Below are 23436 nucleotides of genomic sequence, written 5' to 3' on the forward strand. Positions count from 1 at the left end.
TTGCCTATAATGTCAGTAGTAGCTGGTTTATCTATTATCACCTCTGGCGGAAGCTGTCCAGTAGGTGACGTAAGGGTTGATGGTCCACCCACCAAGGACACCACACCATTGCAATCCACAGTGCTGTGCATCTTCCCGTTTGCTGGAAGCACCGGCACCATCCTGGATGACATACTGGCCTGACTAACGTTACTGTTGCGCCGTTCTCCGTGTCTGTGCGGCACGAAGAGGGAGTCTCTCCTGCTCTCGTTGTCTTCAAAAGTGCTGTGCTCGTCATCGGCAAAGTCATTTTCTGAGCCGACATCCTTTGCTCGACCTCTGAAGCTGAAAAGGCTCGTTTTGCTATTTCGCCTTGGGGAAAACAGGGAGCCGCGGATGCTCAACAAGGACTGCGAAGGGAAGAGAACAGAACAGAAAAGACGAGGAGAATAATCACGGTCTGGAATCCTGAAATTGGAAATATCAGTTCACCTGAGTGTACTCCTGTATTTTGGTCCAGGAGGATGAGGGGGTTACAAGTGTAGGGGACTGTAAATTTGAAGAAGGCTTTTCTAAAATTAATGCGATGTTGATTTGAATTTAAAATATTAATCAAAGACTTGTCCTCCAATTGATCTTGTCAGGAAGAGGCTCTCCTACTCCCCTTGAAGAAAAAGATTCAACAACCTTATACTCCAGTTCACCTCCCACCTAGCAGGGAATGAGCAAACAGGCTTTTTCGGAAGACAGGGGAGAACCTCCTCCTGCTAGCCCTGCCCCAGATTCTCAGCTGCTGGTCTCTGAGGTTGCAGAAACTCAGGTTCCCTGCAGCCCTTGTGTGACAAAACACGGCCACACCTGCCTGCTTAGAGGCTAGGCTTGGGAGAAGGAAATTCTTTCTCTACTCCCTTATGGCGATGAAAGAGAGCTCTTTCTTTTGCATTTCCAGAGTTCTCATTAGGTTTTTAACCTCCTCACGTACAGAACACTCACTCCCCATTCCCAAAGGTCATTGGCATGCGCTCCCAGGGATGACAAAGAATTAAATCAGTTTGCAACAGCGTCAAAGTCACAGTCTCTGGGGTTGGACTGGCTCCCGGGTTGCTGGAAGGATCCTGGTGGTCTGGGACCCATGGGAAGTTTTGGCCCAGTCTAGGTGGTGCCTGGCTCCTAATGGGCCTTATTAGCTTGGAGCAAGCAAGGAGCCTCTTGGAGCCAGCCAGTAAGGAGGATGATGGATGGAAGTTGAGGAGCTTCTGCTCTGCAAATCATCCCCCCACAGCTCCCTTCCCACAGGATTTCATGCCCAATTTGTCTGGAAATAATTTCAGAGCCCTGGCACCCACCAAAAAGAAAAAGAGAGCTGATGGAAAAGGCCAGCCTTATTGGCCAGCCAGAACCTGTTTATGCATCTGAGGGTCATTAGTTGTCCCTCTAATCCGCCACACACTTATACCTGCAGCAGTCACCGGATAAATTCATTTTTTTTTAATTAAGATTTGGAATCACAGTATAAATCACAAGTGGGATGGCCTAAAATGTTATGTACTAAGATACTGATAGCAATTACGAGAAAAAGACAACCAGGCTCTGCTGGTATCTCTTTAATTACAGTTCAATAAGCAGGCTAATATAATGAAGCTCCTCTTTTTCTCCTCCTACTCTCGGTTTCTCTCTTTCATCCTCCTATGTTTTATTAAGCACTCAAAAACAATGAAGTATTCTTGAAAAGAATATTTAAGAGTAGCCCACTTTTGTGAACAAATTAAATAAGCCCTGAAATGAAAACTCAGAAAAAAAGCACTAGATTGGCCTAAATGATTGTGTCTGTCAATTCCAGATTTGTAAATGCTTTTCAAGACCCCTGGGCTGGAAATATTTTAATCAGGTCGCAAAATATCAACATTGGCCGGATCCACAGGTATTTAAGGCCTTGCCTCTCCCTACTAACTGTGCTACTAACTGAAGCTCTGTTTACTGCATCCCATGTTCAACAATCCAAGCGCCTGCCTAACATCAACTGACTCAAGAAATACACTCTTCATAAAAAGCAATAAATCCTAAGTCCACTATCTCTCTTCCATTAGGCTCTTCCCATCTGCTTTTTTTAAAGTCTTTCCCCAAGTGGACTAGAGATTATTTTCATCCTACTCCTTGCCTGCACAACAGACTACAGTTCGGCAATGTTCCTAAAATAGATGCCCAGAAAATAATGCTGGAAAGATCTTCCTTCAGAGACAGAATCATTCCTTCTGCTGGAATGCTATGGACTTTCTGAGGAGAGATCACTGCCCACTCAAACACGACCTAAATCACCAAAAATTAAATCTGTTAATGTTTTCATTCCATCCCATAATTCCCATGTTCCCAACAGGAGTGTGCCTGCTTTCTGGCAATGCCGTAGCTTCTGGCTGATCTTGACAGTATGGTCATTAAGGATTATGCGATTCAAACTATACTCCAAACACTTCCTATCTTTCTCACATACACACACACACACACTTTAATATATGTCTGCCTTTTAAAAGTTCAACTCAATCCTGGGATTGATATGAAATTTCTATTCATTCTCAGAAAGTAATAATGAGGTCTGTTAACCCAACCTTGAATTCAGGGGAAGCTAAGGGAAGAAAACAAAACCTAGCAAAAATAAAGCACTAAGAGATGCATTAGAGGTAAGGGACCATCCTCAGCTATGTCATCCCTAATCGCATGAAAAACAGGATGTTTATGCTTTGAGGTTTAGAAAACAATGTACTATGAATTTCTATAACTTAGACAAATCAATCCATCAACATCTGATATTTCTTTCAAGCCCCTTTACTCACTGTGACGTGAAATTCAATGGGCATGCCTCTTTGCCATATTGTATGTCTTAGTGATTAGCTCTAGTTTGAGCGAACATATTTATAGTGATTAATTATTCATGGTTATGTTATAATTTATTCCTACATAATTATTCTATTGTTATATACCAGTTACATGAATAGTCTCACACTTCCTCTCAAATGAATTACTGTAATGTTCCTTTATGACATTCAACCTCATCTCATTAGGGATGTAATAAAAGACATCATCACTAATTGGTTAAGGACACCTATTGTTTGTTTTTGGAGTAGATCTCAGTAGAGATCTTAGAATTCAGATTATTTTTCAGTTTCTCAAAATCTCTTGAATTCACTTGGAATAGTTTTCTGTGATTTGTCACACTAAGCAGAGAAAGGTTTTTTGCACATAGCAGAGCTGAATTTCTGCTGACCTTGAGCTATTCATAGGGTTAAGCACACTACAAAGTACAGTCTATAGGCTGGAATAACATGGCCAGTCTTGTACGTTTCAAACACCAATGGCGACCACTTTCAAGATTTCTATCAGAGCACTGAGGTTTCTTTTGAGGGCCTCACACCCTTCAGTTTAGTATTGAATAAAGCCAGAGGGTTAGGTCTCCGTTACTCCCTACCACTGAACTGTGTGATCTATGTGGCTGTTCATGGTCATGTAAACCCCCTGCCAAAATTCTCAACACACCTGTCTTATGCCAAGATGTTGTCCACCATACCACATTTTTTTTTTCAGGATCCGCAGTCTCTTTAGGGTCCAACAGTCACCATTTATTAGGAGACCCCACTGCACAGTCTTTCCCTGTTCCCTTGTCTATGACATTGTTCCCTTCAGATTGATTTTTACTGACCCATTTTACCAATTTACCTTTCAGTTGCCCTTTCTAAAATTTCCCCTAAGAAGAACCTGGCTTTGGAAAGTGGTACCCCTAAGGTGCTGAAGAGCAGACACAAAAAATAGATGCTGCTAAAGGTTCAGGCCAAAACACATGAAAAGCAGAGGAAGGAAGGAGGAAAGGTGAAGGGACAAACCAGAAATTTAAGGAAAGGGTAGTAGATGGTAGTTTCCTGAAATCGAGCAATCTGCTAGATGACACCCAGGTTCCAACCTCATAACAGCTTTGGGGTGTCTTTAGACTGCCACAGATAACCATACGGGGCTTGGGACAACCTAGACGGTTTAGGGAGAGAGAGGTGAAGAGTCGTGAACTTCCCTGCTGGATCCAGGAGGGTAGAGATGGATCTGGGGTGAGATCTGGACTTCTGGAGATCTGTTTTGGTTCTTCTGAATCCCCAGGTAAATCTCAAACCACACCAAAGTCATCCTAAGATCTCAAGGGACCCAATCCATATCCCAAAGATACAAGGATTGTAAGCTCCTTGAGAGCAGGGATCATGTCTACCTACTTTATTGTAGCCTCCCAAGTCCTTAGTATGGTGCTCGGCACACAGTAAACACCAAATAAATACCACCGATTGATTGATTGGCTAACCAACGGCTACCTTTCGGACTGATGGCCAAAAGCAATGAAAGTGCCATGGCAACCACACATGGCACCCACAGCTAACCCCCGTGCCACTGTGGTAACACATTCAATTAATTCATACTTTGCCCTAAAATTGACCACAAAGAAAACCCCCTGTGGATTCAGGACAGAGCTACTAAGAATTGATGCTACGATAAAATGGCCACTTTGGGGTTCTGTTTTGCACTACAGTAGCACCTTCCATCCTGAGAGGATGAGGAAAGACCAGACCTTTTAATTATCTAACTATATTTGAATACTAAAAATATTACCACAGAATTTTCTTTTGGCCATATGATAAAAGTATAATGATTCTAAAGAACATTCCTGTGTCTTGGAATGATCTGCTCCAAGTTGCCATCATACTATAATTAATAATAATAATTGTGGCATTTGTTAAGCCGTTACTATATGCAAAACACTGTACTAAATTCTGGGGTAGTCACAATATCAGCCAGTCAGACACAGTCCCTGTCTCCTGGAATTTACAGTCTAAGTAAAAGGAGAACAGATTCTGAATTCCCATTTTACAGGTAAGGAAACTGAGGTAGAGAGAAGTTAAGTGACTTATCCAAGGTCACACCGCAAGTCAGTGGCGAAGTCAGAATTAGAAACCAGGTCTTCGGACTCCCAGGCCCGTGATCGTTCTACTAGGCCATGCTAGTATCCACGGTTACGTGTGTGATGCACTATTTTGAAAATTCAGTTGCCAAAGCAACTGGTAAAATGTGGTACCTTGAAATAGGAACTCAAAATCAGAAGTGGTTACTCTAAATGTGAACAGTTTATTTGCTATCAATCCCAATTCCAAAGAAGTCTCGTCTCTCAACTGACAGTTTCTATCCTGTTTCCAGAGTTTTCAGGAATCAGGAGTCCTGTAACATCCAAATAGTCCTAAGTCTTTTTCTGGTTAAGACTCCAGTGGTGTGAAAAGAGAGACCTAGTCATTTGAACATGTGATGGCTTTTTTGTCCCCCCCCACCAAACACACTTTTACTTCTTCAAACTGACCCTTTAATGCAGGATGCTCTATATCTGAAAACTTCCATTTCTGACATTGATCTAAGTAAATTTTATCACTTCGAGTCAATCCAATGGTTCAACTGATCCTATCAATCAATTAAGCATTTTCTGTGTGCAAAGCACTGTACTAAGTGCTTGGGAGAGTGCAATATAACAGAATTGGTAGACACCAATGAGCTTGCAGTCTAGAGGCCAAACTTAGTGAGGCAAAATGGAATTGTGCCGTGTATATTAGGAAGACTCATCTAGGAATGAATGATGGCCTTCAGAATTTAGGACCTAAATGTTTTCCTATGAAGGTTTTTGAGAGCACATGAAATAAGATGGAAACTGTTTGTCCCACATCATACAAAACAAAAAATAACCAAATTATCTCTGTGCACTCTAGACAAGTCAGGAGCATGAAGAGATGTTTACTATTCACATTTACAAAGAATGATGACATAGCATGTTTTACTTGGAGTTGGTTTGTTGGAGGAAAGCGAAAGATGGTACAACCACAAAGAAAATTGCCATTTGTGAATGGAAAAAGTATACAAGAATTCTAAGTCAATATTTTCTATTTTCACATTGGTTTTGCTATTTCTTTTAGGACAGTTCCCTCCTTTCTAAGTGTGAAGACACAAGAATTGGTTGGTTATTAATTACAAGCATGCTAATCTGATTTTTTAGGCTGTGTGAAAGTGTGACAAAATCTTATTTCCAATCCCTTGCATTTGGCAAAATTCCCAAGTGTTTGCTGACAGAGAGCAAGAATCATCTTCTAAGCTAAAGTATATCACCTGGAATACATGTTCAGAAAAATATAATGATTAATCATTCAGGTGGCAATCTTTTTTTTTAACTTGAGTTTTGGTGGCTGTCCATTATCTCTAAAAACATTTACAACTCTTTTTGGAATTACTGTACTGCCATCTTTGATTTCAGTGGACAGGCCTGGGCATGCTCCTCCTTGGACCGTGAGCCCATTGTTGGGCAGGGATTGTCTCTATCTGTTGCCGAACGGTACCTTCCAAGCACTTAGTACAGAGCTCTGCACACAGTAAGCGCTCAATAAATACGACTGAATGAATGGGCATTTGACCAAGATACAACTTGTCAATCAGGCTTCATGGTTTCGTGAGACCTGTCGGTGACTAGTCTACCTCTAGATGAAAACCTACGACCTAGCCAACTCACCCAGGACAGCCTAAAGAGAATATGCTGCATAACATAGCAATCTGGAAAACTAGCAATGCCACATACGTTCACATAATAGAGTCCCCATTAAAATACACTTAGCTGAAGGCAAAGACACTTCTTTTTCAAAACCTGTAAATCGTAACAGTCTACAAGTCATAATTCCTGATTGTGAGGGTGTAATTTCCATGACAACTCAGAACAGATTATAACTACAGGACTTGAAAATACCAACAACAGCATCAGGAGATCAGATGTGAAATCATCTCTTACAGCAGAAATTTCTGAAATAGATTTGAGTTTGTAGACCATTTTCTCCTCAAATGGAAACATCTGTGGCAGGCTAACTGAAAATACAATGATGCCCATTATAAAAAATTCTTTTTGAAGACCATGATTTCCTTAAAAGAATTAAATTACAATAGTGCGTGTTCTTTCCCCTCCCTTTTCCATGCAGTGAAATCTCAATTGCGTTGCCACAGCTTCCTCACAAATTAGATTATGAGCCTACAGTAGCATATTTCAAGCAGTAAAGGTCTGTACCTGGTGAGGAGAAGAGAATCTCTTTTCATAGGTCAGTCGGTTTCCATCCGTGGAGAATCGGAAACTTCTTCTTCTGATACTGTCTTCGGATTCGGATTTGGGGAAGTTTTCGCCCTCTCCTTCGTCCTCTCCTGCACACTGCTCTTTCTGTTTTCTCTTCTTCCTTCTGTTCCTCCTTTCTTTAGCACTCTTTGAACTCAACTTCGATGCTTCCGAAGAGCTTTCCAAGAGCTCCCCTAGCCCACCTATTCCACTGAAATCTCTTGACGCAGCTGCTGCTGCTGCTACTGCCTATTGTACCACAAAGTCATACACTTTAGCATGCAGAACTTTGAAAACATCACAAAAAAATCAAACGACATTCCATTCTACTTATCTAAAATTCGAGATAAGGGGGGAATTAAATTAGTTCTATTCGTTCAATTCAGTTTTGACATCAGTTTCCCTTCAATGAAAATGGGATGGAAAGTGAGCCCAAGCCTCCCAACACAGAAGACAACAATCAGCAAACAGAACAGGCAGGCTGTGCGTTAAAGCAGAGATTTCCTAAATGGATCTCCACTAGCCTGAAAGAGTTATTGCTGCTTCTCAGATTTTTAAGGTATTTCCACTGAGTATCTTTATGACTAGCAGAATATGGCCAAATGGATATAATTAGGTCACCCAGATGTCATATGGGTTCCAAATTACACTGAATTTCCAAGACCATCCACAAAAAAATAAAACGGCAATACACTCAGAAGGAAAATGCATACTGTTACAATAATGTGATCACTTTTGTCCCCCAACCTTCCAACTTCAAACATCCTGAATTGTTTTCAAGCTCTATCAAGCACGCCTGAAAGGCAGCCAGTTCTCAGGGGCAATTTAGCAAGCGCTGTGTGAGGAAGAATGGCTTGGTGTCGGGCCAGTGAGAGTTGTGCAGCTAAATCTGCAAAGGGCAATCCACCTAAAGAGCCCCAGCTTTAAGGACGCATTTCACTGGTCCCTGTCTTGGAGTCTGCCTGGGAGAGAGCATTTTGGGCCACCTGGCTCTCTGACCTGGCCCTTCATTCTTCTGCCTCCCCACAGAACCTCAGGGCAATGCCCACCATCTCTACAGGCTGTACAGGCATTAAGGGACCAGCACAGAACACAAGTGGTAGCTGAACATCAGGAATCACACGAGAGAATATAAACTTACCACCATCAGTGCCCCAAAAAACACTGCCTACGTGACTTAATTTTAATGCCTTTCAGTCCTTGTTTGTTAAATGGGTTAATGAAAACTAGATGCCAACCAGAAAACTCTACATGGCACTTATGTGTGTGGGCCTATTTGGCCAATGGATTCCTTGAGGAAAGTATATAACGCCTGAGTCAACCCCATGGGTATGTAGCTCTCTTTTTAAAACTGTATTTATTAAGAGATTACTATGTTTTAAGAACTGGGGTAGACACAAGTTCTTCAGGCCAGATATAGTTCCTGTCCCACATGGGGCTCGCATTCTAAGTTGAGGAAACTGACGCGCAGAGAAGTTGACTGACTTGCTCAACATCACACAGCAGGCAAGTTCAGGAGCTGGAATTTGAACCCAAGTCCCTCCTTTATCCATTAGATCGTGCTGTTTCCCTAAACAGCTCTTCTGGGGTATTTTCAAAGACTTTCTCTATTTTGATCGGCAAACATTTTCAACTCAATGTTCACAGTGAGCTCCCTTGCTCTAATGCCCAAACATAATCAGACACATATGTCACTATGATGAAAGTTCCCCCAAAATTTTCTGGTATGTGAATGAAGATCTGCATGTGATGATGTAAAGTCCCTCACTGCTAGCCCCGATTATTCCATGTTGGGTCCACAAGAGTTATCTAGCCAGCATTTTGAACTCACTGGCACATCTTACTACAGAGACCCAAAAGTAATCTTTTAGGCTCTACCAAATCCTCCTAATAGCTGGCTAGTGGGGCTGATTTGATTTTGAAAGTGATGAAATGTGAATTCTGCAAATTCTTCAAACTGAAACCCAGTGTCAGTGTCAGTATGGCTTAACCAGGCAAAATAAAGACAAAATTTAAATAAGCAAAATGAGAATGAAGGGGCTGGGCCTGTTTAAAGCCATGATGTTTATGTAAATATCCAAGAAAAAACTCAAGAGATCAGAGCCCCCTATTGGTCTTATTAATTGAACACGGAATGAGGTGATTAAGCTTTCCAACCCTAATCTCGTTATTCACATTATACTTCTTTTAATCACCTCCAGAGTTAATTCAGGCTAAGTCATGTGTCTCTTTTCCTATTTGAGGAGCTAATGCTCAGTGCTTCAAATTTCAAGCTAATTTCTAGGGCAAGAGAAAAATACTTCAGACAACGTCCGTTGGCTTTCCTTCTCTAATTCAGAGTTCTTTGTTCCACTCTGTGAAATTGGGTGAACCTTTTGAAACCAGTCACTCCTTTCATTCAGTATGTGTAAATATTGGACTATCTCCAGATGTGCCCCACAGTTAATGTACAACTGCCACTGCCTCCAACTATATTATGAACCGGCATTCACCCAAACCTCCGCTTCCTTTGGCTGTGAAGAACGTAACTGCTGTTCCTTTCCCAGTTGACACCTTAAATCCCAGATTTTTTTAATGCTGGTATGAAAGGATTAACTATTGCATACCTATGAAGATAGCTTTATATGAACTCAATGCTCATATATTTTCTCAGTGTTGCCAATCAGTGGTCGCTTAAAATAGGCGGGCTGATGTCCGCATTTGCGAGACAGATCTATTCAGTCGTACTTTCTGACTGCTTACTGTGTGCAGAGCACTGTAATAAGCACTTGGGAGAGAACAATGTAACAGAGTTGGTAGATGCATTTCTTGCCCACAAGAGCTTATCTACTCACTCGTTTGTCACTACAGAATCCTATTAAAAAACTCCCTTCATTGGTATTCATTAGTTTGTTGATTCTCGATTTTTCCTATCCATTTTTGAGCGACATCCATATCATTTTGTTTTCTCCCTTCTTCCTCAAATCCTTTTAGTCAAGTTTGTCTGATTTAGTTTGGTAGTCCATTGGGCTTAGACAATGCCACCCTGACTGCAGAGGTAACACGTGGTTAACTATCAAGAGACATTAAATGAAAATTGTAACACTGAGTTGAGTTAATATAGAAAGAATGGCATAGTGATATTCAGTTCAGTGAAACATTTTCTCAAATTATGTATTCCCCGGGATCTCAGATTTGGCGATTCTGGTTGGCATCATGTAACTCTTGGGAAAATATACTTTAGAATAGAGGTTATGAACTTCATTACTCAGTCCCAAAAAGTGTTAACTCATTCCTTGGAGTGAGACTGCTGCTCTATCTTTTGCCAATATACTGTAAAACCAAATTCCTGGACATCTGACGATTAGATCCGGAGACACTGTCTTGTTAAAGTGTAGGAAATTTGAACGTCTTTAAATGATGGCATGCCCCACCTTTATAGGGCTGCATTTCAGAAGAGGGTGAAGTGTCAATCTAAAATTGCAAATGGTCTTTTCTTTTTCGTTACACCTTTGAAGGCTTTAAAATTTTATTTGCAGACAAAAATACCAAAATTACTTAATGCCAAAATAGCAAAGCATCGATTTCAACAGACATCCAGGAAATATATGGATAAAAAGACTTCATTCCCTTACCTGCATTCACTTCCATTTCCTTTTATAATGATGATGAAATCTGTTAAATGCTTACTATTTGCCAAGCACTAAGTACTGGGACTAGGCACAGTACAATCAGATTAACCTTTCTAATGGATCGATCCTATTTTGACCATTGAACAAACTGAAATACTCAAAGTATATCAAGTCATTGGCCGGCCCCACCCATCAGAAAACTTGAAATAATTCTAGGGCAGATTTTCAATCGTAGATGGAGACATCGAGGTTAGAGATGCTAAACAATCCTCAGGTGATCTTTATAAATGGATACCACCTAACAGAGGAGCCCAGACCAGAGCATTGAGTCATGAGTGGCACTTTTTTAAGCAGCGGAATGGAACTATCCTATGCTATTTTAGGCACCCACACTGCTGGAACCACTCTGGTCCTCCCGGGTGGGGTTTCAAGAAGATTCATAATGTATACTAAAAGCATAAGGAGAGACCTGCCAAGGTTTCTGATCGGCCATAAAAAGGCTGCCTCCGGCCTGGCGCGATGGTCCGACTCAGGTAGCCGGTTTCTACCGGAAAGGCAGGCAAAGTGTAGGGTGGGAATACAAAAAGAGACAGTCCAAGAAGCACAAAAGTATTTCTGAGGAAAGTCACGTAGGCAAAAATTACACGGGTTCTTGGTTGCTGGGATTTGGAGGTTTAAGCCTTATGCAGAAGAGGATGCTTATGGATCCTTTCCTGTTTCATTTTCCTCACTCTTCCCTCTCCCACCCATAGTCTTTCTGCCCGACCTTAGACCCAGGATCCTACAGCTGCCTGTCACCAGGGCTGTTCCACTGCAGGTCAGAATCAACACTTCTTAATCCAGTGACTCAAACCCATCCAGGCTAGCTCCCTCCCTTTTTGAGAGGGACGGTACACTTGTCATAAACAGAGGGAATAAAAGAAGTGTTGGGGAGGGTACCAGGATATAATTGGCTATAACTCTCTTGTATACACATGGGCTATGAGGTCATCCAAGCCCCTGGACCATGTTCCCCACTCATTTCAGGACAAGCTTGCTGTCTTTTGTTTCTACTTTAAAATGTAGAAATTTTACCACGGCACAGTAAACACTGACTTGAGTTTGCCAGAAAAAGGGGTCCAGCGTCTAGTTAAATAGGTTTCATACATGAATATTTTTAGATATTCCCGATTTAAAAAGAATCTTGTTAAATTTCCAATATCTCAAATAGTTGCTCATCTGCTTTTTTGGATTTCACAATAAGATACGAACCCCATAATAGTAGCATTTGTCTACTATCACTCTACCTGAGCTTCCTCCTGTTGCTTTTTGAGCTGCTCCAGCATCTGCTGAAATTCAGCCTCTTTCTGCTCTGCTTCTTCCATGGTGGCCTGATTCTGTTCTTCGTAGGCCATGGCGACCACAGCCAGGATTAAGTTCACCAAGTAGAACGATCCCAAGAAAATCACCAGAACAAAAAATATCATGTATGTCTTCCCTGCAGCACGGAGTGTCTGGAAAATACAAATAGGTTCCTCAGTTTTGAAATCTGAGGGCACAATTAAGTGCATTAAATCGATGAGGTAAGCTTTGCCTAGCGCTCACCAGCTGGTAAAGGTTTTCCCAAAAGTCCTGAGTCATCAGCCGAAATAGAGACAAGAAGGCCCAGCTGAAGGTGTCAAAACTAGTGTAGCCGTAGTTGGGGTTTCGACCAGCTTTCATACATACGTATCCTTCTGGGCACTGGCTGAAAGTCAAATGAGAAAACAAGGTCTAATTTGACAAGGCATTCCAGTCTATTCTGAATTTCTGAGTTCCATTTCAGGACAGATTTTCTCATTTTTCCTTGAACTGCAGCGAAAGTTTCCCCTATCGCCCCCACAGTTGAAATTTAATTGAAAAACCATAGGAAAAAAAATTCTGAAACGTTAACTACTGAGCAAGGGAGGATTAAAATGAGCAACCAGCTCAAGTGCTTCTTTTACGGTGGGACATCTTTATTTTGGGCCACATTCACGAGGGCCAGTGTAAACGTTGAGCGATCAGAACAACTGAACATGACTCACAGCCGATCTGGATAAGCTGTTCAATTGGCTGCCTCCAGTCAGTCAATCGTATTTACTCAGCGCTGACTGTGTGCAGAGCACTACGCTAAGCGTTTGGGAGAGTCCAATATAACAGACACATTCCCTGTCTACACGATGAATAAAGGGAGCAAGTCAGGGTGACGCAGAAGGGAGTTGAAGACAAGGAAAAGAGGGCTTAGTCAGGGAAGCCTTCTTGCAGGAGATGTGCTTTCAATAAGGCTTTGAAAGCGGGAAAGTAATTGTCTGTCGCTTATGAGGAGGCCAGAGGTCACAGGAGCGAGGTAGGTTAGATAGACGGACAGTGAAAAGGTTAGCGTTAGAGGAGCAGAGTGTACGGGCTGGGCTGTAGTAGGAGAGTAATGAAGTGAGATAGAAAGGGGGAAAGTGACTGAGTGACTGGGCGACTTCTTGGCTGGATGCTCAGGGCTGCAACATCTAGTTCCAGCCTCGGGCGGGGAGCGGGCACTAGCCCTCCACCAATTGTACTAGTTCATAGCACTTGCCTTCCTCCAACTTTCAGAAACATTCTGGATTAGTTCTGGCTCCCTTTCTACTCTTGAGCTACACACCTCCACCTGGAGAACTCATTCAATCCCATGGCTTCGACTCCCCCACCTCCACACTGATGATTGCCAAATTTATACCTCCTACCTGGCCCTCTCTCCTCTGCAGTCTCGCATTTCCTCATGCCTGCGGGGATCTCTATTTGGGTGTTCCATTGACACCTCAAACTTAACACATCCACAACAGAGCTCCTCATCTTCCTGCCCAACCTCTGTCCTCCCCACCACTGTAAACACCACCACTATCCTCCCTCTCACAAGCCCGTAACCTTGGCATTACCCTCAACTCGTCTCTTTCATTCACCCCCACATATTCAATTTCAACCCAATATTCAACATTCAATCCAATTTCTACCTTCACGACATCACTAAAATCCATCCTTTCCTCTCCGTTCTAACTGCTACTATCTTAATCCAAGTACTGTACGCTCACCGTAGGCAGGGAACGGGTCAACCAACTCTGTTATATTGTACTCTCTCAAATGTTTAATACAGTGCTCTGCACACGGTAAGCGCTCGATAATACAATTGACTGATTGATTCCTGGTCTTGTTAACAGATGGCCCACCCAGTGTTTGCCCCCAGTTGGTATTTCCACTTTCCAACTTCCATCCCTCCCCTCTCCAAGTGGAAGAAGCGTGGCAATGGAGCTCTGTCTTCCCTCCCCGCCGCCCCCACACAGTGGGATTTAGTTTTTAACATTCCTTACCCTGCATCTGAGCTATTACCACACAGCAGAGCATCTCTTTGTCCTTCCAAAACATAAAAATGACCTGTTATAAAGAGAACAAATATTTTATGTCAATTCTCTGCATATCCAGTCTAAACCCTAAAGTGTTGACCGTTAGTAGTGATATGTTTTTAGGCCAAACAAGACTTAGTTGAACCACTCTCTGGTTTCCACAAGAATACTTACTGCATGTGAAATTGTCCTACAGCATTCCTGAGATCAGAACAGATACCAATAAAAAGCTAATCAGAAAAAAAAATAAACTTCGGTCCACAAACAAATTAATATTTTGCAGTACTAAGCCTTACTTTCATCTTCAATATACTCCTTCCAGTTAAATGTGCTCATTGTTGTATTAGCAAATGTCCCATTTGTATCCATTGTGCTATTAAAGTAGGAAGTAATGTTTATTTCGAAAGTAAAATTGCCTGGAGGCCACTGCAAACATTTGTTCCTCAGGTTGCCCATGAATAGCTGCAGGCCTATTAGAGCAAATACACTCAGACAAAACACAGTCAGGATCATTACATCGGAGAGCTTCTTCACTGACTGGATCAGGGCCCCCACAATAGTCTTCAAACCTGCACAGAGAGAAGAGTTGGAACAGTAACTCAGTCTTCCCCAGACCACACGGTCTTCCAACAGTCATGCAGAAGCCCCTCAAAATGAATGTTTGATTGGTGACACACAGAGAAGCTTCGCAAACAGCACGATGTCTTGTACAATAACCAGGAGCGGAAGATTTCGGTTTATGAACAGTGCATTTTCCAGATTCTCTATGTGCCAATTTTGATTCCAAAGCAGGACATTTTCTAAGTTTTGGTGTACATGCACTCAAGATCGGATAAAGAAAAATCTTCCCATTCTTTGTGGTTTTTCTTTTCTATTTTGTGCAACGCATTCTGTCCTCCAAACCATCGTAACACACTATTCTTCAGTAATTTAAAAACTAACAATGATTTGGAGAAGAAAAGAATTTCAAGATCGTAAAATTCCCCATGCAATGCCCATGCTATTTTTTCCTTCTACTTTCCCTTTCAGCCAAAAGAATCCATTTTTAAAAAAGCTTTCAATTTTCAGTCCTATGCATCTGCAATAAATGCTTAAAATCATATCAGTAAGAAAGCCAACAGCATTAAAAGCTTTTTGCTGAATGTGGAAGAGAAAACTTCACTTCTTAAATACCGAAAATATAGGTTAGTTTTGTTTTTTTTTTTACACGTCTCATGCAATAATCTGTTAAACTCAAAGGCTGATTTTGCACAAATGCATCATTACTCAAATGCAAGGAATTGCACTGAAATGATATTGCTGTACTGGAATTCCTGCATTTTTGTAATATGAATGGAAAGCAACAAGGCTTGCTTATGTGGAAAAGCTTTGCTTTTAACTTCCGTGGAACTAGAGTCAGCCTCAGTGTTTAACCTAGCTCTCACCTGGAATGACCGAAATAGTTTTCAACGCTCGGAGAACTCTGAACGTTCTCAACGCTGAGACATTGCCCAGGTCCACAAACTCTGTCACATATCTGTAATAGGGGAGTTCACACACAGACACAATGACAGCACACAAGAAACAGTTGGAGATACAAAGGACCTGTTGCTTTACACTGATCACTTCTTACCTGGAATTACAGAAATAGTTTTCAAAGCTCTCAAGACTCTGAAAGTTCGAAGAGCTGAAACATTGCCTAGGTTTACAAATTCTGTTACATACCTGTAGAATTAAATCAGAGTTATTCAGAATTTAGGCAGGGTTTAAACGACATCAAGAATCCATGCTGCGCTCTGCTTACAGACCATTTTGATTTTAGAAGATCAATTCATTGGAATTGCTACCAGTTGAAGTTTACCTTCCACTGAAGTCTGGATTGGAGGAATATCATTTTGTGGCTATTAATATCAGATAAAGTTATTTGAAGTGAGCCATGCTGGTCATTTATTTCAAAGGCTAATTAGTCCAAGCCTGGTGGGTGTGATATATTAGCAGGAAGTCAGAGAAATGGTTTCCAATCAGGTGAGCAAAGAGAATTTTGGACATGAAATTAGTGAACCATATCAGGCAAATCAATCGATAATATTTACTGAGCATTTACTCCATTCAAGCACCTTTAGTGTTTGGGAAAATAATGGCAGATTTAGTAGAAACAATCCCTACACTCAAGGAGTTAACAATCTAACATTATTTCTAGTGGCTGACAGTGCTAACTTCCCTAGGACATTTTAACATTTTAAAAAAAAGCACATTAGTCAGGTTTTAGGATGCTGTGGTGAAGTATAGAATCAGATCAACTAATTTTTACCAATCCTCAGAAATCAAATCTACAGAAAGTACATGCTTAGTAACAGCATGGCCTACGCTGCCACTAATTTCAGGCCCCTGAGCTTAGAGATTATTTAAATCACTTACGCCATCAAAATGACACTGAAATCAAGCCAGTTCCACGGATCTCTTAGGAAAGTAAATTCTTCTAAGCAGAAGCCCCTTGCCAGAATTTTTATAAGTGATTCAAAGGTATAAATTCCGGTGAACGTATACCTGCGGGGAATCATTCAAAATGAATTAACATTGCATAATTGTTCTGAGGTAGCTATATTTCTTCACTAAATGCTCCTTTCAAACATTTTCACAATGGGCATTAAATTCAGGACTTCGATTGGTCTAAGAAAGCCACACTTCTTACCCAGGAGTTTTTATATTTCCATACCAATCTTGTCAGTTTGTTTCTTTCCTGTCCGCTACTATAGAATAGACCAATAAATTGTTATTGAGAGACAAAAAGCAAGACTGACACAGAGACCGTGTACATTTGTCCTTTGCATTAAAAGATGATGTTGCTAAGATTTCAACCTGATTTTTAAATGTGACTCAGATGGACAATGCGGGACTGACAGTCCACCAATCCAGTCCCCACAAGATGCATGAAAAGATGGGCTTTTTGATGATATTTGTTAAAGCACTCACTATGTGTCAAACACTGTTCTACACGCTAGGATAGATACAGGTTAATCGGGACAGAGTCCCTGTCCCATGTAGGGTTCACAGTTTAAGTAGAAGGGAGAAGACACTGAATGTCCATTTTTCACTTAAGGAGGCACGAAGAAGTTAAGTGAGTTGTACAGGGCCATGACAGGCAACTGGCAGTGCCGAGATTAGAACCCAGGGCCTCTGGTTCCCAGGTCCCAGCTTTTTCCACCAAACCATGCTGCTTCTCTCTGCTGCGTTTTTGCATTTATTATCCACACAGTCCAAACTATCATTTTCAGTTGTGCTTCTTGGTCTCATGATCCTCTATATGCCTCTGCTCTTAAAGAGTCACCCCATTCCTAATTGCTGCATACCTTACTATCTGATTGTTGCTGAAGTTTTCAAGATTGTTTTATTGTGTCTACAACTTTTTTTGGCCTCCTTGCTTATGGGATCACACTTCAACTCAGCATACTACAGTTTCTTAGGGATTCTACTGGTCTAGTGGGAAAAGCAAGGGCCGGGGAGTCAGAGGAACTAAATTCTAATCCTGGCTTTGCCACTGGCCTGCTGGGTGACTTTCGACATGCCACAACTTCTCTTTGCCTCAGATTCTTCCTCTGTAAACTGTAGATTAATACCTGTTCTCCCTCCCTGATTATCTTTTATCTACTCCAGTGCATAGTACAGTGCTTGGAACACAGTAATTAACAAATACCACCATTAGTATGATGATTATTATTGTTATTACTATTATATTCACATGTCACATCCAGAAGAATTATGATGCAATAAGCATTATTTTGATGCTGGTGATTTGACTGGGTTCCAGTACTGCCTATGACCTTGTTTGCCACAGTGTTCAGTATACTACTGGAGATATGATATCCAGGGTACATCCAGATGTTGGAGGCGAACAGAAGGTGGGATGCTAGAACTCTTCTTTGGACCTTCAGTCAAGTATGAAGCTTGCTCCTACATTAATACCATATTTTGACTGTCAGTCACTCAGAGGACCAGTTGGCCTTACCCATACAGATACATATATATATATATATATATATGGATAAAGACATATATATGTATATATAAGTCTGTCATTGCTTTATTCGACAACATGGCCTGGTGGAAACAGTACAGGCCCGGAAATCAGAGGAACTGGGTTCTAATCCCAGCTCTGCCACTTGTCTTCTGTGTGACCTTGGGCAAGTCACTTAATTTCTCTGTGCCTCAGTTACCTCATCTGGAAAATGGGGATTAAGACTATGAACCCTATGTGGGACAGGGACTGTGTCCAACTTGATTATCTTGTAGCTACCCCAACGCTTAGTACAGTGCTAAGCACATTATATACATTTAAGAAAGTGTCATTAAAATATGTACTACCAAACTACAGGTTTCAGCTTTTCATTACTGAAGGATATTCTTGACCGTTTAATAGAGAATACTGAGAGCAGGCTTTAGGCTAATTGTTAATACTCTGCTTTTATGATTCTGAAAAGGTATCTAGAATGATCAGCAAATCTTCTAGTGGGCATGAGTCTACATCACAGTCATCACTGCTTAGTAATCCCTATATTACAAATTCAAGAACTTTCTGCAAGACTTCCACAAAGATGGTATAAATGAAACTAAACTTACCCCTGGTTCTTAAAACCAAGAACACTGAAATGCTCAATTATTTCAGTGGAAAGCCACTTATTCTACCATTATGCGATCTACCACTTCCAAAGTCTACTTAATTGAACAAATTTAAATACATACCTACCCATGATATCTGAATAAGAATGGATCGGCTTTCTGACAGTTGCTTATCTGAACTAGCCTCAGTCTTAGAATGGGCAATTGGCTTCCCATTGTTACTAGTAGGCGAGATTAACTCAGAGAACCTGGACCTAAATTACCCACCTCTCCCCTGGCACTCTTACACCTGAATGGAAGGAAGGGTTTAGGCAGTTTTAGCTCCCTTCACTCCCTCAGAGCCCCTGAGCGGGCTAGAGAAGAGTTATAATCACTTCTTTTCTCTTTTATATGGGGTTAGAGAAAGTCTGCCCTGATGATGTCTGAGCAAGTCAGGCCCTTTATTTCAAAGACAAAGAAACTTGCCAGAACCTAGCTGTACTTCCTGGAAAGCTAATATACAGGCTCAAAACAGAGGGCAGTTGGCTGTCGAAGGGGGCATGTTCTGTGGAGAGCAAATTGCTCTCCAAGGAAACGGGGCAGGGGGGGAGGGGGCAGATCACCAAGAGAGATTTCTACATATGCTGGATTCATAGACAGTCCTATGCACCAAGGATTACTCCATGAGGAATCATTCTAGTTCTTGGCACAGAAGTCTCATGGTTTAAAACAAAACAAAGCAAAATAAAACCCAAAAAACATTACTCAGTCTTTGATCCACGAGATCCAAATGTGGTGATTCCTACTGAGCCCAGGAAGTATGAGGGCTAAGCTTTTTCTGAGAAGACCTCTGTGAGTCTTCATAAGCAAGAAGCCATAATAAAAGGTCTGGCCTATAAATCTGGGCTTCTTAATCTAAACTCTTATGTGAGTAGAGCATTGGTCAGTTTGGTTTTGTGGTACAAGCTGGACAAGCCCAGCCTGTAGCTCTCAAGGTCCTTTGGGTCACTACCAAATCAAACCAGCGGGATTCAGGAGCACTGCTGATTCAACCTACTCCCTCACCAGACCCCATTTCTATTTCAAGAACTTCACTCAAGATGGGAACCTGTGGACCAGGTTTTGGGGCTGAACCTACAAGTCCTATAACACCACTGGGTCAGCCAGTCATGTATGAAAACATCCTATATATTCATTGACCCCACACAGAAGAGAGGCCCAGCAACACTTCCCATCTCATTCGCAGCCTCTTCTGGTTTATTACGTTGCAGTCCCTCTTAGGCAGGCCGAATAAAACCAGCCTTCCATTTCCAACCCAGGTAGGATTCGGGAACAAAATCACTCTCCTCTTAAAGGCATCACTCACTATTGACCTTTCCAAGAAACAAGCAGAGACTCATGTGAAAACAATGCGATGTTCTATCTTCTGAATCCCTGAACTCTTTTTCCCTCAACAAAGTCAAACTATTTGACCTAAACCCATGGTTTTCTACAGTTAATTTCTTTGCCTACCACTGATATTCACTGAGAGCTTCCCGTGTGCAGTGCACTGTACTAGGCACATTTCAACCCTTTCTTATCCCTCATTCTTACAAGTCTCTCGATCATTTTTTTTGGTATTGTTTGAGTGCATTTAATTTATCCCACTACCGTCCCCAGGCATTCTGCCATGTTTTCTAGATAAAATCTTTATCACAGTTTCTCTCAGGTAATAGGTCTGGTCCATTGTTTGTCGTTGTTGGCCATGAAACCAGTCAGCTGGAATTGTTCTGTTTCATTTCCTAAGAAAACCAGAAACCTTAGGTTTCTGAAACTTCAAGATACTGAGGTAGACACAAAAATGACAGAACTAAACATCTCAAATGATCCATTTCCATACCCTTGCAAGGAAGAACTATGCACATATCAGAAGTGAAAATCACCTCTTTCCTTTAAGATTAAATAGACTGAGATATATTAAATTGATCTAATGAATCGATCCACTCAGCACCTTGTCCAATACAGGAGAAGCATCTTGGAAAGGAATGTTGAGTAGCTGTGTGGTATATGAGAAGCAGGGTGGTCTATGAGAAGCAGCGTGGCCTACCGGATAGAGCAGAGGCCTGGGATTCAGAAGGACCTGGGTTCTACTCCCAGCTCTGCCACTGTCTGCTGTGGGACCTGGGGCAAGTCACTTAACTTTTCTGTGCCTCAGTTACCTCATATGTAAAATGGGGATTAAGCCCATGACCCTCCTGTGAGACAGGGAATGTGTCCAACCTGATTCCCTTGTTTTGCTCTCTACCCCCTCCACCCAGCACTTAGTACAGTGCCTGGCACATAGTAAGCGCTTAACAAATACCACAGTTGTTCAATTATGATGATGATTACTTGTTTTTGTTTCATTGTCTAATCAAATAATAAGGTACCTCCCCTTAGGAAAGGTCCTGAGAAGAACTTGGGAAATTCTGAAGGGGCTAGAGAGGCCAGACACTGAAAAGTTGTGGCAGCCAGGCAGCTAAATGAACAGAATGACCTGAATGGCCCACCCTTAGAATCTATAAACCAGGAGACAGAGACAACAAATGAGCTTTGATTTTTCTTCACAAGAGGGACAAGGGCCTTGGGAGTCTGGTTTATGTGGGTCTGGAGATGAAAATGTTTGTGAAGGACAACAAAGACAAATCTGTGCTTAGGCACTAGCAAACAAGAGTTAAATACCTGGGGAGGGGGGAGGAGAGAAGAGAACTTAACCAGGGGAGAGGAATGAACGAACCGTTTTTGGGAGCTAAATGTCCATCAATTATCTCTCGCAAGTCACCCATCAAGAAAGTACTTCTTGGAAAAGAAAGTTCTTTTCGACCCCTAAAGCAATCATAAAGTATATTCTGGCTCAAAGTATGAACAGATTTTCTATAATACAGGGAATCTAGAGGCTTAATTTTGTAAATAAAGGCTGCCCAAGTTCCAAAATTGTGACACCTTAGTGAAAGTAGAGGAAAGGAGCCCCATCTACAAGGAATAGTTTTTTTAAAGCCAATATCATATTTCAATGTGATGATTCCACTTACTCTACATTCTTGGTCCACTCCGGAGGGTTACTCATGGTCATAAACACACAGTTGGTCAGGATAGTGCACATAATGAGCATGCTGAATAAGGTAGAGTACAGTCAAGGAATACATTAGACCCTTCATAAAACATTACCCCTAAATCCTGTAGCAACAGTAACTGCAGTTGTTTACAAAAATCCAATCTGCACATTTCCACTGAAAAATAGGTCAAACATTACGTGCCACTATGTTCAAGCTTTAATTTTTAATATAATATCTAGAACAATGAGGAGCCCTGAGCACAACACATTTTCTTGAAAGGCCCATTTCTTATGCTGCCCCTGACTTTCAGAAAACTGCCCTAAATATAGAGTCAAGACTGAGGTTAATGGGAACTCTTCTTTCGACTCAGTTCTCCAAGAAGGAACTACCTTAGGAAACTGGCCCTTCAGCTTAATTTGATACTTGATGTCCTCATGCCTTTAGGAAGGTAGGGTATACAACATAAAGAATTTATCTTACTGCTTATTTTTCTTTTAAAGATCATGTCCCGAGAGACAGAGACCGATGCATAACATTCGCTGCACTGCAATCACCCAATGGCATTTACTGGGATCTTTCCGTGGGCATAGCACTGTATTAAACGCTTGGGAAGATACAATACAGTAGAGTTGGTAGACACCTTTGTCCTCAGGAGCTTACAATTTAATGGACTGAAAGCTCTTTAAAGGCAGAAATTACATCTTCCAGCTTAACTGTATTTTCCCAAACGTTTAGTACAGTACTCTCCATGCCGGAGGTACTCAACAGTATTGATCGTCACTCCTTTCCACCAGACTACATTTGTAAGTGGAAACGTAGCGTGCCACTTGTCAGCTGTGTGACTGTGGGCAAGTCACTTAACTTCTCTGTGCCTCAGTTACCTCATCTGTAAAATGGGCATTTAGAGTGTGAGCCTCACGTGGGACAACCTGATGACCCTGTATCTACCCCTGTATCAACCTGATGACCCCGTATCAGCGCTTAGAACAGTTCTCTGCACATAGTAAGTGCTTAACAAATACCAACACTGCGATGGGAGATGTCTAGATCTCACACAACTGTTCAAATACAAATAGAGAAAATAAGGAACGGCTATTGATCGTTTTCTATTTCAGAAATAAAGTTACCCTTCATTTACCCTTCAATTTAATAGGAATATAAGGCTATGAACTTCAAACACCATCTAGGGCAAGCCCCCTTTATCCGAGAGACTCATCTTGAAATTTGCCAGTGCCGGCGAGGCCTGTTATAGAAATATGCAAGCTTCTATTCATTGCAGGTGGAATTGAGGTCAGTGGGGGTAAAGGGAAACATTCTTGCAGCACTTGCTAGCTGAAAATATTTCCCACAATCTTTTGTAAAGACGACACAATCAGAAAGCTTTGAAATTCAGGAGGTGCTGGGCTTAAGGTCTGGTCCCCCCAAGCTGAGGCACTTCTGATGGCCATGTCAATGGCCTGCTCCACATGGCGAATTGTATTAATACCTGCTTAGGTCCCAGAGAGCCTATGTGCCTATAGATCTTTGTCTATTTGTGGACACTGGTTTACACGTACACATTAGTCTGTGTACGTTTCGATGCCTTGCAATTAATGGAACAAAAGCATTTAGTTTTCCCTTCTAACCCTCCCTGTGCCATTAAACTGAACTTCTGCATCTGAGACACCAGTGTT

The 23436-nt window shown here is 41.6% G+C and overlaps 1 protein-coding gene across 13 annotated transcripts in view; it reads right to left on the reverse strand.

Annotated features, from left to right (window-relative positions):
- The window catches only part of SCN3A (sodium voltage-gated channel alpha subunit 3), a 113879-nt gene that overhangs the window by 60300 nt on the left and 30143 nt on the right, over positions 1 to 23436 (reverse strand). For 2 of the 13 annotated variants that reach the window (XM_029071784.2, XM_029071770.2), the window contains exons 5-13: positions 21740 to 21829; positions 16512 to 16640; positions 15727 to 15818; positions 14411 to 14683; positions 14082 to 14145; positions 12328 to 12469; positions 12030 to 12236; positions 7091 to 7381; positions 42 to 389 (exon numbers count right to left, since the gene is read on the reverse strand). In XM_029071784.2, the coding sequence (XP_028927617.1) occupies positions 42 to 389; positions 7091 to 7381; positions 12030 to 12236; positions 12328 to 12469; positions 14082 to 14145; positions 14411 to 14683; positions 15727 to 15818; positions 16512 to 16640; positions 21740 to 21829 (1636 nt within the window). Of the gene's footprint in view, positions 1 to 41; positions 390 to 3507; positions 4230 to 7090; positions 7382 to 12029; positions 12237 to 12327; positions 12470 to 14081; positions 14146 to 14288; positions 14361 to 14410; positions 14684 to 15538; positions 15631 to 15726; positions 15819 to 16511; positions 16641 to 21739; positions 21830 to 23436 lie in introns of those variants that run through there. The other 11 variants (XM_029071783.2, XM_029071780.2, XM_029071778.2 and 8 more) reach the window with 11 other exon arrangements.

This window comes from Ornithorhynchus anatinus, chromosome 9 (genome assembly GCF_004115215.2).
Source record: "Ornithorhynchus anatinus isolate Pmale09 chromosome 9, mOrnAna1.pri.v4, whole genome shotgun sequence".
Lineage (NCBI taxonomy): Eukaryota > Metazoa > Chordata > Mammalia > Monotremata > Ornithorhynchidae > Ornithorhynchus > Ornithorhynchus anatinus.